General features: G+C 36.9%; 1 protein-coding gene across 2 annotated transcripts in view; it reads right to left on the reverse strand.

The window, feature by feature from the left end:
- Positions 1–11,463, reverse strand: part of dock9b (dedicator of cytokinesis 9b) — a 94,944-nt gene extending 83,481 nt beyond the window's left edge. The window contains exon 1 of one of the 2 annotated variants that reach the window (XM_065240176.2): positions 10,970–11,463. In XM_065240176.2, coding sequence (XP_065096248.1) covers positions 10,970–11,086 — 117 coding nt within the window. In that variant the 5' untranslated portion in view covers positions 11,087–11,463. The remainder of the gene's footprint in view (positions 1–10,969) is intronic. The other variant, XM_065240174.2, reaches the window with a different exon arrangement.
- Positions 11,464–11,830: the final 367 nt, after the last annotated feature.

Genomic DNA, 11,830 nt, shown 5'->3' on the forward strand with positions numbered 1-11,830 from the left:
CTTTTTGGAGCTTTGCCAATGTTGACTCCCATATAAGTGAACCTATTTTATTGCTAATAAACAATGTTATTTTGTGTATTTGGTATAATACAATGTGTTTGTGTGGTTTACGGTAAAAAAACACATTATTTTCCGTACATTTTTGTAGCTTCAGATATACTGCTTTCCCCAAACTCATTGATTTTGTACAAAACTCATCGATCTGAAAAGCCCTGTGTCTCTGATTGGCCAGCTAATCTAAACATTGTGAGTGGCCTAAAATACCTCTGACGTCAGACGGAAATGTGACGCTCCTTACCATGTTTGAAATTTAACAGGAGTTAAGGGGGTCGCACACCGGACGCGCAGCTCAGCGCTGGGCCATTCTAAAAAAATCGAACACATTGTTTTCTATGAGTATACGCACACCGGTGCCGACAGGTGGCGCCTGTCCACGGTTTCCAGCTACGACTCAAGAAGTTGCTCAAATACCTTTTGCGCCACAGAGTGCCACTCACATAGTTTAACATTAAATAACATCATATTTGTCCCAAATCATTAACAATTTACATTGGCTGCTAACGTATATTTTGCATTTTGAAGTAGACGCTATCTGACTAAGGTTGCGCATTTATGTGCACTTCCGGTGTACGATACCTCCGAGTTGTCCTAGACGCGGCGCTGATCTGTGCGTCCGGTGTGCGACCCCCTCTACACACTAAAGGGAATGTAAAATCATAAATCGGCCCGTAGTTGCTTTTAAAAGGGGCCATGGCATGAAAATCTGACTTTTTCCATGTTTAGGTGCTATAATTGGCTGCCCAGTGCTTCTATCAACCTAGAAAATGTGAAAAAGATCAACCCAATAACTTAATTTTGGTAAACCATTTTCTGCAAGCATGTGAAAAATTAGGTAATTGAAATTTGGCTCTCCTTATGATGTCATAAGGAGATCTTATTAGAAGAGATAATTTAGCGCCCCTAAATCTGCACTATCCAACCATGGCACAGCAATTTAGTGCAGAAAGAAAGAGAGAGAGAGAAAATAATTCACAGCACAACTGAGTTTCAATTACAACAAACCACCATCATTGCGATCAGTGTTTGAATTTCATCAGCTCATTTGCATTTTAAAGGACACACCCAAAACGCTACATTTTTAACATATTATAATAAATTATATGGTTTTTTGAGATAAAACTTCACATGTGTACTCTGGGGACACCAACAATTTATTTGACATCTTAAAAAAGTCTTGCGACATGGCCCGTTTAAAGAAGATGACATGAATGCATTTTAAAATAAAATTATTCATTTTTGTTAAAATGATGTCATATACATCTGGGATTGCACGATGGAATGCAAATTATGAAGTAGCCAAACAAATCGGGGGCACCATTTACTTTCATAGTATTGTTTTTACCTACCATAAAAGTCAATGGTGCCCCAGATCAGCTTTGTTAAAAACATTTTTTTTAAATATATTCCTTCGTGTTCAACAGAACAAAAACATCTGCACAGGTTTAAAACAACTTGAGGGTAAGTAAATGACATAATTTTAATTTTTGGGTGAACTATCCCCAAGTACGTTTGGTCACACAACCTAAGCTTTTGAAAATATATACACAAATAGCTCAAATGAAAAGGAAAATTTGCAGACAGGGTGGCAGATTTGGTAAATGTTCTTCTCAGAAAGTCAAAAGTGTGGAATTTAAATACAGACAGTAATGCATTTAGTGTGTCTCTATACAAACCAGAGACACAGGACTTCTGGTCAGCTTCAAAGGAGCTCACAAGGTATTAGATGAAATCTCTTTCTCAACTGCCTGCTTTCTCATTCAGTCTTCTTATTCAGAGTTTGCGTATATAGCAAAGCCTTTTAGTCCCTCAAAGAGTTGGCTGAAGAACTCACTAAAGTATGAAAAAAATTCAAATAATAAACTATGTTGCCTTTTATCACCTCGACCAGTGACATGGGCTAGAATTATGGGACATAATGATAAGTTTTCCCTGAATGTTTTGGTTTGCTCAGTGTCAAAACTGGAGGAGGCAAACTTCATGTCAGGATTTGAAATAGTAACATTACTTGGTTCACTGACTCGTAATCATAAGTTTCTATATAGAAACTGTGAAGCACCATATTGTGCTATGTCGAACCATACGTGGTGCTATATATATATTTAAATACCATCGCATTTATTAAAGTTACATAGTATTACTATACGATACCATTACTGTACCACAGTTTAACCACAGTACCAGGACTTACAGAAGACTGTTGAATCAGATATGTGAATATTTGACCCCAATATTCATAAGTAATATGTAATATTTGCAACCGAAGATATTAGCACAGTAGCTAAAAGTTGAGAATCTTTAACTATAGTCGTTTCATTCCCTCACTTTCAATGTGGATGTTAGACAAATTTCCATAATAAAAAAAGGCCTTGATTGATTTTCCAGCGGTGTGTTGCGTGTGAATCCGTGAGTCTCTCTGAAATGGAAACGTCTCCTTTATTTCACCTCAAGTTTAAATTCTGTCATCATTTAAACTTATAATAAAGTGCACATTGGTTGTCTGGCCAATTTTCGGGATACTTTTACAATATGTTTTTACAATATTGCTTTTTGTTTAAGAGCTGGACAGATCCAGTTCTCATTTATGTTCATTAAAAGTGCTGGCAAAGCATTGCGTCACAGAAAGGTCATGGGTTCGATCCCCAGAGAACACGCATGCTGATGAAATATTAAATGCACTCTAAGGCACTTTTGCCAAGTGCGTAAATGGAAAAGAATGACTGAAATATTTGTTAAAACGATCACCGGTTTTGTTTCATGGAAGAAAGTCGGTGTAAATGATGACAGAATTTTCATTTTTGGACGAACTATATCTTCAAGGTTTAAGATCTCTGTTAGAATCTCTTGACGCAAAAAGGGAGAATTTATTCGCTGATGTGACATTTTCCAGAGCTTTCGTCTTGAGTTGTTAATGATGTAATTGGTTGCATCTGTAAAATTATGGTTCCTCTGCCATGGAAACAATCCTCAAGCGTTCCTCAAGGCGTTACGAGTTAATATAAGTTATGATTTGAAACTATGCGGCAAGTTTAAGAAACAATGCACTATTAATTCGCCCAATAAATGCATTTTATATACTGTGCGGTGTACCCAGACAGCCTATTTTTGCTGCCAAGGCAAATGGCATCAATATCACTGCAGGCCAAAGCTTGGCTTGCTGTTTACATCAGTAGCAGGATGCAATAACACAGAGACAGGGCTGCACTTTAATGTTTGCTGTAGCCTGGTTCCTATGTTAATTAAATTAGGAGCACAGAGGAGCAAACAGGGACACTGAAACACACACTGACAGTTATCCAACATAAACGATAAAACTAAATTTTCTATGGAATAACACAAACTGGGACATCATTTCAGTCTTACACAATTGTTTTCCCAAAATAACGTGATTACACACAGCATGGCCATCCCGTAAAAACATGAGCAAGCAGCCTAGAGGTAGTGAAGCAATTTATCAGCATGGGTCTGAACAGATCATCATGCCAAACATTTAACAAACACCAGAAGCGTAAAGCCGCCAGGAACTCTAATTCACATTCAAAAAGTAAAATAGATGCAGAATAGAGGTAAACTAAATATTTATCACACACTGTAAAAAGTTGGATTAAAGGTATTGCTGAGGATTTTTTTCCGGGTGGATCATCAAGACTATTGGTCCTCCTAGTTGTCAATCAGGAGTGTTGCGCAATTGCATTTTTGCAAGGTGGTTCTTTTTTTTTTTAATTCGAGAAAATCCTCCGATACACCTTAAACTTAAAAAAATATTTCAATTAAAATGTGAAGTTTTTCCAACTTAAATTTTCTTACCTAAGTTCAAATTTAAGGTGAAAAAACGTAAAAAAAAAAATGTAATTTGGTAACGCCTAAAAATTATTTTTGTAACACTTGAAGGGTTGTTCATAAGACTGATATGACACCTTCATAACATGACACGTGAAGATAAAGGAGATTTTATGCATGTTTATGACGACTGTCATTAAGTGTCATTTGTTCAATTATGTCATTTTTAATGCAAAGATGACATTATTTGAGATGTCTATTTTATGACAACTTGACATTAACCAATACATTATAACTTGTCATGATGACAACCTGACATTACCAAGACAACATAACTGACCACTTCTTTCAGTGATTCAAATTTAATTTGTCATTCTCAATGTCATTAAGTGTTAATACTCTGTCATGAATATTTTTCTTGACCTCAACCACAGTGGTACAAATGAAGAGTTTGGTTCCAAAACGCAATAAACGCCATTTTTGAAAAAAATGAGTTACTGCCAAAATCAGTATTATATCAGGTCAGTAGTTAAAAGTAAATAATTAATTTTACGCAAAATCCAATACCTGCCGTGATATTCTGTCATCTTTTCTCCCTTTGTTCCCAAAATGCGACAAACGCCACTCCTCCTTTTTTACAGGACGCAATAAATCCATTCCTGATATTAAAGCGGACCATTCACGCAATGTAAACAAACATGGCGGCGCGCTGAGTACGCGGAATCCTAATTTTCCTCATCTACTTTGTACTTCGTGATCAACAAACAAAACAAAATAATACTTTAATAGCATTGCTAAACCTGTGATGGTTTTCTGTGACGGGAAAGAAAGGTAAGCCATCAACATCTAATAATTTCCGCGAGAGGCACTCGGCTGCTTGTTCTCCAGACAGCATCAAGCTTCTCATGCTAAAACATTGACCCCAGAGGATCTTATGAAAACTTTACATTATTTTACTCAAAGTCAACGAAAATCGAGCGGGACCAAAACATTTTACAGCTGATCGCTGTGAAAATGTAAAGAGACGACGTCAAATATAACCGCAGCAATGTGTTCTTAATATAACAAAGTGTTTTGGTTAATGCCATTAATGTTTATTTTTTAATCATTGTATACCACTAGTCAACTAAATAAATATAAAATGGTAAAGATGAATGCACATTTATACATTGATTTAATAGATTTATAGCATTTTGAAATAAAAAACTGTCATGGATTTATTGCATTTTGTGGAAAAAATAATTAGTTTTTATAATAAATCTTTGAAAATCAAGTTATGGATTTGAATTTCTTATGTTTTTATAACCTAAAGATGCTATGTGAAAGTTTGTAACAGAAAATAGTGGTCTTCATCTTGTCACTTTGTTGGTATAGAAAACACGTTTTTACCGAAATTTGTCAAAATGGATTTATTGCGTTTTGGAACCAAACTCTTCAAATATAACTTTTCATTAAAATGTCATTAAGTGTTAATACTCTGTCAAATAGTTTTATATCAACATCATGAATTTTCTTTAAAAAGTTTCCTCCATGTGTTTAACAAATAAAATCAATTATTCAATAATAATGATAATTTAAATTGATAAAATTATATTTTATTGAATTTGGAGACCGATTCACCTCAAATTAAACGAAAACAGTACAATAATGGGTTAAGCCATGCAGCTTTGGGTCCATACTGCTGCAAAGTTAAATACATTAAATTAAATGAATTAAATGTTTTATTAGTTTTTTCTTCTATGTCAGAAAATTTCAGAATTCTCTGTGTGAGGAAGAACACGTTCTGTTAGTTGTCAGTTTTTTTTATGTATTGTGCACATACATAAAGTTAAGTATAATCTTTTGACATGTCTGTTGCATTTTGTTAAGGTTTTTAAACTTATTTGACATAGTATTAACACTTATTGACTTTTTAATGACAGTTTAATGAAATTTTTATAAACTCATAAGTAAATTCTTAGTTTGATAATTATTCTGCTATGTCATGTTTACAGATTTATGACAAGTTATGATGTATTACTTTATGTCAAGTTGCCATAACAAAGACAATTCAAACAATGTCATTTTTGCATAAAAAATGCCATAATCGTAGCCTAGAAATCTAGACGCACCCTAGCGGCCGCAAAATATATTTGCTGCCAGGGTTTAGTCTAGGCACTCACAATACACTTAACCGGTCCAAAAACCAAAATTTGGTCAGGCCAATCACATCGTGTGTAGCGTCTGTGGGGCGGGCTTAACATGATGACGACAGAGCTGCAACGGTTCCTACTTGAAAACAGAGAATGGCTGCTGCTGCTGGCGAACAGCTATCTTTTGAAGCGGCTTTGGCCGCGACTCTGGAGGACTTAGACTTATGTTTTTCTTTGAGAGAAGAGCAAATAAACCCTACTGAAGTCCTTTTTAAGCAAGAAAGATGTGTTTGGAGTTTTGCCGACTGGTTACGGTAACTACGTCACCTTCTTCGTTGCTCTGATTGGTCATAGCGCTATCCTATTGCGCGCAGAGGCATTTTGAGGGACAACCTTATATCCCGCCCCTTGCATTGAGCCGTTTGTGTGAAGAGTTGCCAGACCTTACATCTTGATGTAGGTCTGGCTAACCAGGCTACCATAATCGTTCACATGACACTTAATAACAGTTGACTTAAACAAGCATGAAATCTCCTTCATGTTCATGACACGTGTCATCTCATGATTATGAAGGGGTCATGTCAGTCTTATGAACACTTTAAAGTAAAGTGCTACCAAAGATTTTTCAACATAAAATCAAACATTTTTTTCAACCTAAATTTTCTCACTTTAAGTGAAAAATTTAGGTTAAAAATGTTTAATCATTTTAGGTGTTAAAGTATTTTTTTAATGTTTTACATTAAATTTTCACAATTTTATCATAAAAGGTGACACCATAGTCTGCTCGTGAACACGCACTGAATGACCAAAGGGAAAACAAATTGTTGAATAAAATCATTCGTTTGGTTTTCTTTACACAACAAAAGTGTTCTTGTCGGTTCATAATATTATTTTTGTACTACTAATGAAACATGGACCTTTTTGCAATGTCTTTCATTATATTTTTGGGAAAAGAATTGTAAATCAAATAGCAGTCTATGGGACAGTCACAAGCCTCTCGGTTTTCCAAAATATCTAAAAATGTGTTCTGATGAAAGGACTGTTGTTTAGAATGACATAGTGGTAAGTGATTTAGGATAAAAAATTTAATTTCGGGGTAAACTTACCCTTTAAGTAAGAAAATTTAAGTTGAATAAACTTCCGATTTTAGGCGTTACCAATTTGAAGTATTTTTTTAAGTTGATAAAACTTTTACATTTTTACAGTGCAATACATAACTGCCGTAAGGATAATAATCTAAATATATATATAACCACCTTGAGGTTGATAATAATTCATTTTTTTGAGTGTACCACTTTAAAAGGAGCATTCCTGTGTGATTTCAATGTTATGTCATAAGGAGTTGACCACAGCCGTCATCAAAACTCCCAATGCTCCCCGACTCTCCGCTCAGTATTCACACCATCCCAGCAATGAGTGGATCACATGATCATAGGCTTCTCAGTGTCCTTTAACAAGCCCACAGGACAAAGACCGTTTAAAAATAGATCAGACACCCAAGCTGCTCTCATCCATTATAAATGGTAGTAGATATCTAGTCAACCGGCCTCATCTGTTCACACACACGTGTGTGGAGCAGCTTAACATGAAATACATAGCATGCACATCCTTTATACACTATTATTACCATATTATTTCTACATACAAGTATAAATACATGCAAAACATGAAGCTTCATCTTATAGTAATTCTAGTTATCTGAGCTGTTATAGTGAGAGTTCTATCTAACGTATGCTGTTCACAAGCAAGGACACCAGCAATCCATCTGGGACGGTAACAGAAACCTTGGGCAGGGCCTTTGATATGTGCTACATCACAGATGACACATATCCATAAATGTCATTAATGAGATAGTCACTGACATTTGTGTGTGTGTGTTAGCCATTGAGGGGGTGAGGGATAGCCATTAATTGAAATGTAACACTCACATTGATCCAAACACACATTCGTGGCTCTAATCACTTCCCCATAGAGCTAATGTCACAACAACCAGTGTTGTTAACCAAGTTTATACAGGAAAAATAAGAAGCATTCACACAACCTATCAATGATCAGATGTTGGGAGAGCTTGTGAAAGCTCAAAGTTCTCAGATGCTTTTGTAGTTTGTTGTCACTCATGTGTGTAAGCATGTGTGCGTTTGTGTGAGTGTCATCATAATGATGCATCTGTGTGTATGTTAAAGTGTGCCCTTTAAAATCCCAATTTAGACCATTCGGCTGCAGACCCTACTGTGCAGATCTGTTTGATCAAGTGACCTGTGAACATCAGAAGAGACAAATCCTTTTGGATTTCGCCTTATGGACAGATTTTCCATGCATATAACACAGTTTAAATGTTTTTTCATATGAAAATACATATATTTGGATGTGTATTGTTTATTTCCATTTTTTTATTACGAAAGCAGGTCATTAAAATTTACAGCACTAATTCACAAAGCCAAACCTAATTGATGTCACACGGACAAACTTCAAATCTAATCCCTGAATCGTGAGTTACCACGTTAATACTAGCTGAAGCGCGAAACACCCTTGTTTGATCCAGCGCTCAATAAATCGGGCCTTGTGGGTCAACCCCTGCCAAAATGCTTTCCAGTAGTAGGACGTTACTGCACTGGGCATCTATTTACTGCAGAATCAAATTTTACAGCACTTTAACATAGTGACTTCCCATTCCCATTCAGCTGCAGAGTACACCAGCTGCAGGATAGGCACAATTGAAACAATCAAGATTATAACCTCATGCAATAACTCCCATGGTTGCTTGTACTTGGGATTGAACCTGCACTTTTGATAATTTAGTTATTCATAATAACTAGTCAACATTTGAAGTTGATCAAGGTTGTCCTAAAACAAAAACAAGTATTGGGTATCGGTTTTAAAGGGACATCCCTTTTTTTTTTATATGCTCATTTTTCAACTCAACTAGAGTTAAACATTTGATTCTTACCGTTTTGAAATCCATTCAGTTGATCTCTGGGTCTGGCGCTAGCACTTTCAGCATAGCTTAGCATAATCTATTGAATCTGATTAGACCATTAGCATCGCGCAAAAAAATAACCAAAGAGTTTTGATATTTTTCCTATTTAAAACTTGACTCTTCTGTAGTTACTGTGTACTAAGACTGACAGAAAATTAAAAGTTGCGATTTTCTAGGCAGATATGGTTAGGAACTATACTCTCATTCTGGTGTAATAATCAAGGACTTTGCCGATGTAATATGGCTGCAGCAGGCGTAGTGATATTACGCACTGCCCGAAAATAGTTCCCTGCCATTGAAAGTAACCAAGGGGACTATTTGCGGGCAGTGCGTAATATCAGTACGCCTGTTTGAGAGTATAGTTCCTAGCTAGCCTGGCTCCGCCCTCCTACGTGCTTCCGCTTATTTTTCATTTCGCTTCAGCAGTACGTCTGGGATGGCTCTATAGAGTTTCGTTTTCTCCTGCAAAAATCTGCAGGACCAATCAGCGAACAGATGGGGGTGGCTAAGAACGATGACGTTGAGGTCGTGCGTCAGTTTGAGTTGTAGTTCAGTAATGGCAGCGGAGAAAGACGTGAGAAAAGCTATTCGGTCCGTTGTTGCAAAACTGCCGAATATACAGAAGTTAAAGCCGGAGCAAGAACCAGGTTTGCTAACTTTTGTTTGTCTGATTATTCTGACTTGTTGTTTCCAGACGGTTTCGGTGCATGATATACGTCACGACCACATGTTAGCGATTGGCTTTGGCAGATCCTGAGTGACTCTGGGCAGATCCAATAGTTTTAAACTTCAACAATGGACCCTCCTTAACGGAAGTAACGCTTTCCAATGGAGCCTGGCCAGACTCTCTGTACAAATGAAATGAATGTACGAGAGTCTGGTTATACCAGGCTAGTTCCTAGCCATATCTGCCTAGAAAATCAAAGCTTTTTAATTTTCTGTCTGTCTTAGTACACGGTGTAACTACAGAAGAGTCAAGTTTTAAATAGGAAAAATGTTGAAACTCTTTGGGTATTTTTTAGCGCGATGCTAATGGTCTAATCAGATTCAATAAATTGTGCTAAGCTATGCTTAAAGTGGTACCACCAGACCCGGAGATCAGCTGAACAGATTTCAAAACAGTAAGAATCAAATGTTTAACTCTAGGGGACCTGGAAAATGGGCATATTTTCAAAAGAAGTGGAATGTCCCTTTAAGACAACTTTTATGAAAGGTTTTGATCCACATCAAATGTTGACTAGTGTACTTCAAATTCTTAACATTTTGTTGTTTTCAATATGTGCAAGTGAAAAAAAATCCAAGAGCAACCAGACATATACCCATTTGAGAAATCATATTCTATGCGTATTAAATGGAGTTCCTGGCACGAGAGACGATTTCGCACATAATTGGGATGGCAAACTTGAAATGTGTTTTTCAGTTATTTTGGTAAGGCAACCACTGAATTATGGTGGAATGAGACAGGTCAAGGATCTTTCCTACTAGTTCCAGATAGGAATTTTCAGTGATCATAATGAGAGTGTTCTGACAGTTCCCAAGTGTCCTGTTCCCAAATTCTCCTGTTAAGCAGGTGACATTATAACAGTTAACTGCTGCTGTTATAGTCATTTTAGCAGTTTTTAGCAATTTAAAAGATCCCCCCCCCATTTCTACTCTCAAACCAGTGATGTACACACAACAGGTGGCATGAGCGAATCTGTCTGAGTAATATTCAATAATCAAAGTACAAGATGCCCTCTTACTGTGTATTATGTAAAGATGTTTAATCAGTCAATGCATCTACATAAGATGTCAGTTATTTCTGCTGTTAGTTTGTTTAAAAACTAAACCGACGTCAATGCATTTAATGTAGGCCTATACATTTGTATCAGCATATGTGCATTTGCTAACGCAATCCTTCAACAATTGAGCTCATAATACTGATTACAGGCCATAATGCAATTACAATGAACGTACCAGAAAGGCAATAAAAGTGGGCAAAGTTTTACCGGAAAACTTTTTGCAAAAAGATGCACTCACTCACCATCAAGACAGAAGTGCGCACGACCTCAGAGACGCTCTGGCGCAACTCCGCCGCGGTGCCGGGTTTACTCAGACCGCGCGTAAACTTGCGCGTCTCGGGCTGAGCAGACGACGCCATCGCACCGTGTTTTTTAAATAACAGTTTATGAATACATTGCTATAGAAATGCACAGGGTCCTCCGATAAAGTCCTCCGTTGTGACCTGCTCTTCACAACAAGCCGCGACGACGCAGTGAGCTTGCTCATCTATCATCTTCGACACTTCATCCTTCAGCGTCTGTTCCCGCGTCCCCGTTGCGCCGATACACGTTCCCCGGAGTCCCGAGCGGCTCGTGCCAGATTACACTCTGCCTGCGCGTGCAAGTGGTGACGAGAGTCCCGCGCGAGAAGCGACACACCTCTCTCCGTTAAAACAGCAGAAAGTAAAGATCTGACAGTTACCAGAGCCAAATGAGGTCCATTCAGCACCACACAAGAAGCCCCACGTAAGAAATGTTGAATATTTATTTTAACTAAGCAAACTGTATTAGATGCGAGTGTTTTTAACCGTACTATAGTGAATATTAAAGCACACTACAGTATTTACTACAGTTTATCAATTTAACTTGCGTGATAAACTCTTGACCACACCATACGCAATAAGGCTATTTGTTATTACGCTAGTCATTCAGGTTTAACCAAGAGTTTCTCAAACATCAAAAGATAATGAAAAAAAATAATGTCATATTTTAACATTTTGATTCCCCCTGCAGTTTAGGAAGCACTAGTTTATTGCGTTATAGTCATCACTGTAAGGGTGTATTTTATAAAAATTAAAAATATATAATTTAACTGGTTTTAACAATGTGTATAATAATAACGG

This window comes from Paramisgurnus dabryanus, chromosome 7 (assembly GCF_030506205.2).
Source record: "Paramisgurnus dabryanus chromosome 7, PD_genome_1.1, whole genome shotgun sequence".
NCBI classification, from domain to species: domain Eukaryota; kingdom Metazoa; phylum Chordata; class Actinopteri; order Cypriniformes; family Cobitidae; genus Paramisgurnus; species Paramisgurnus dabryanus.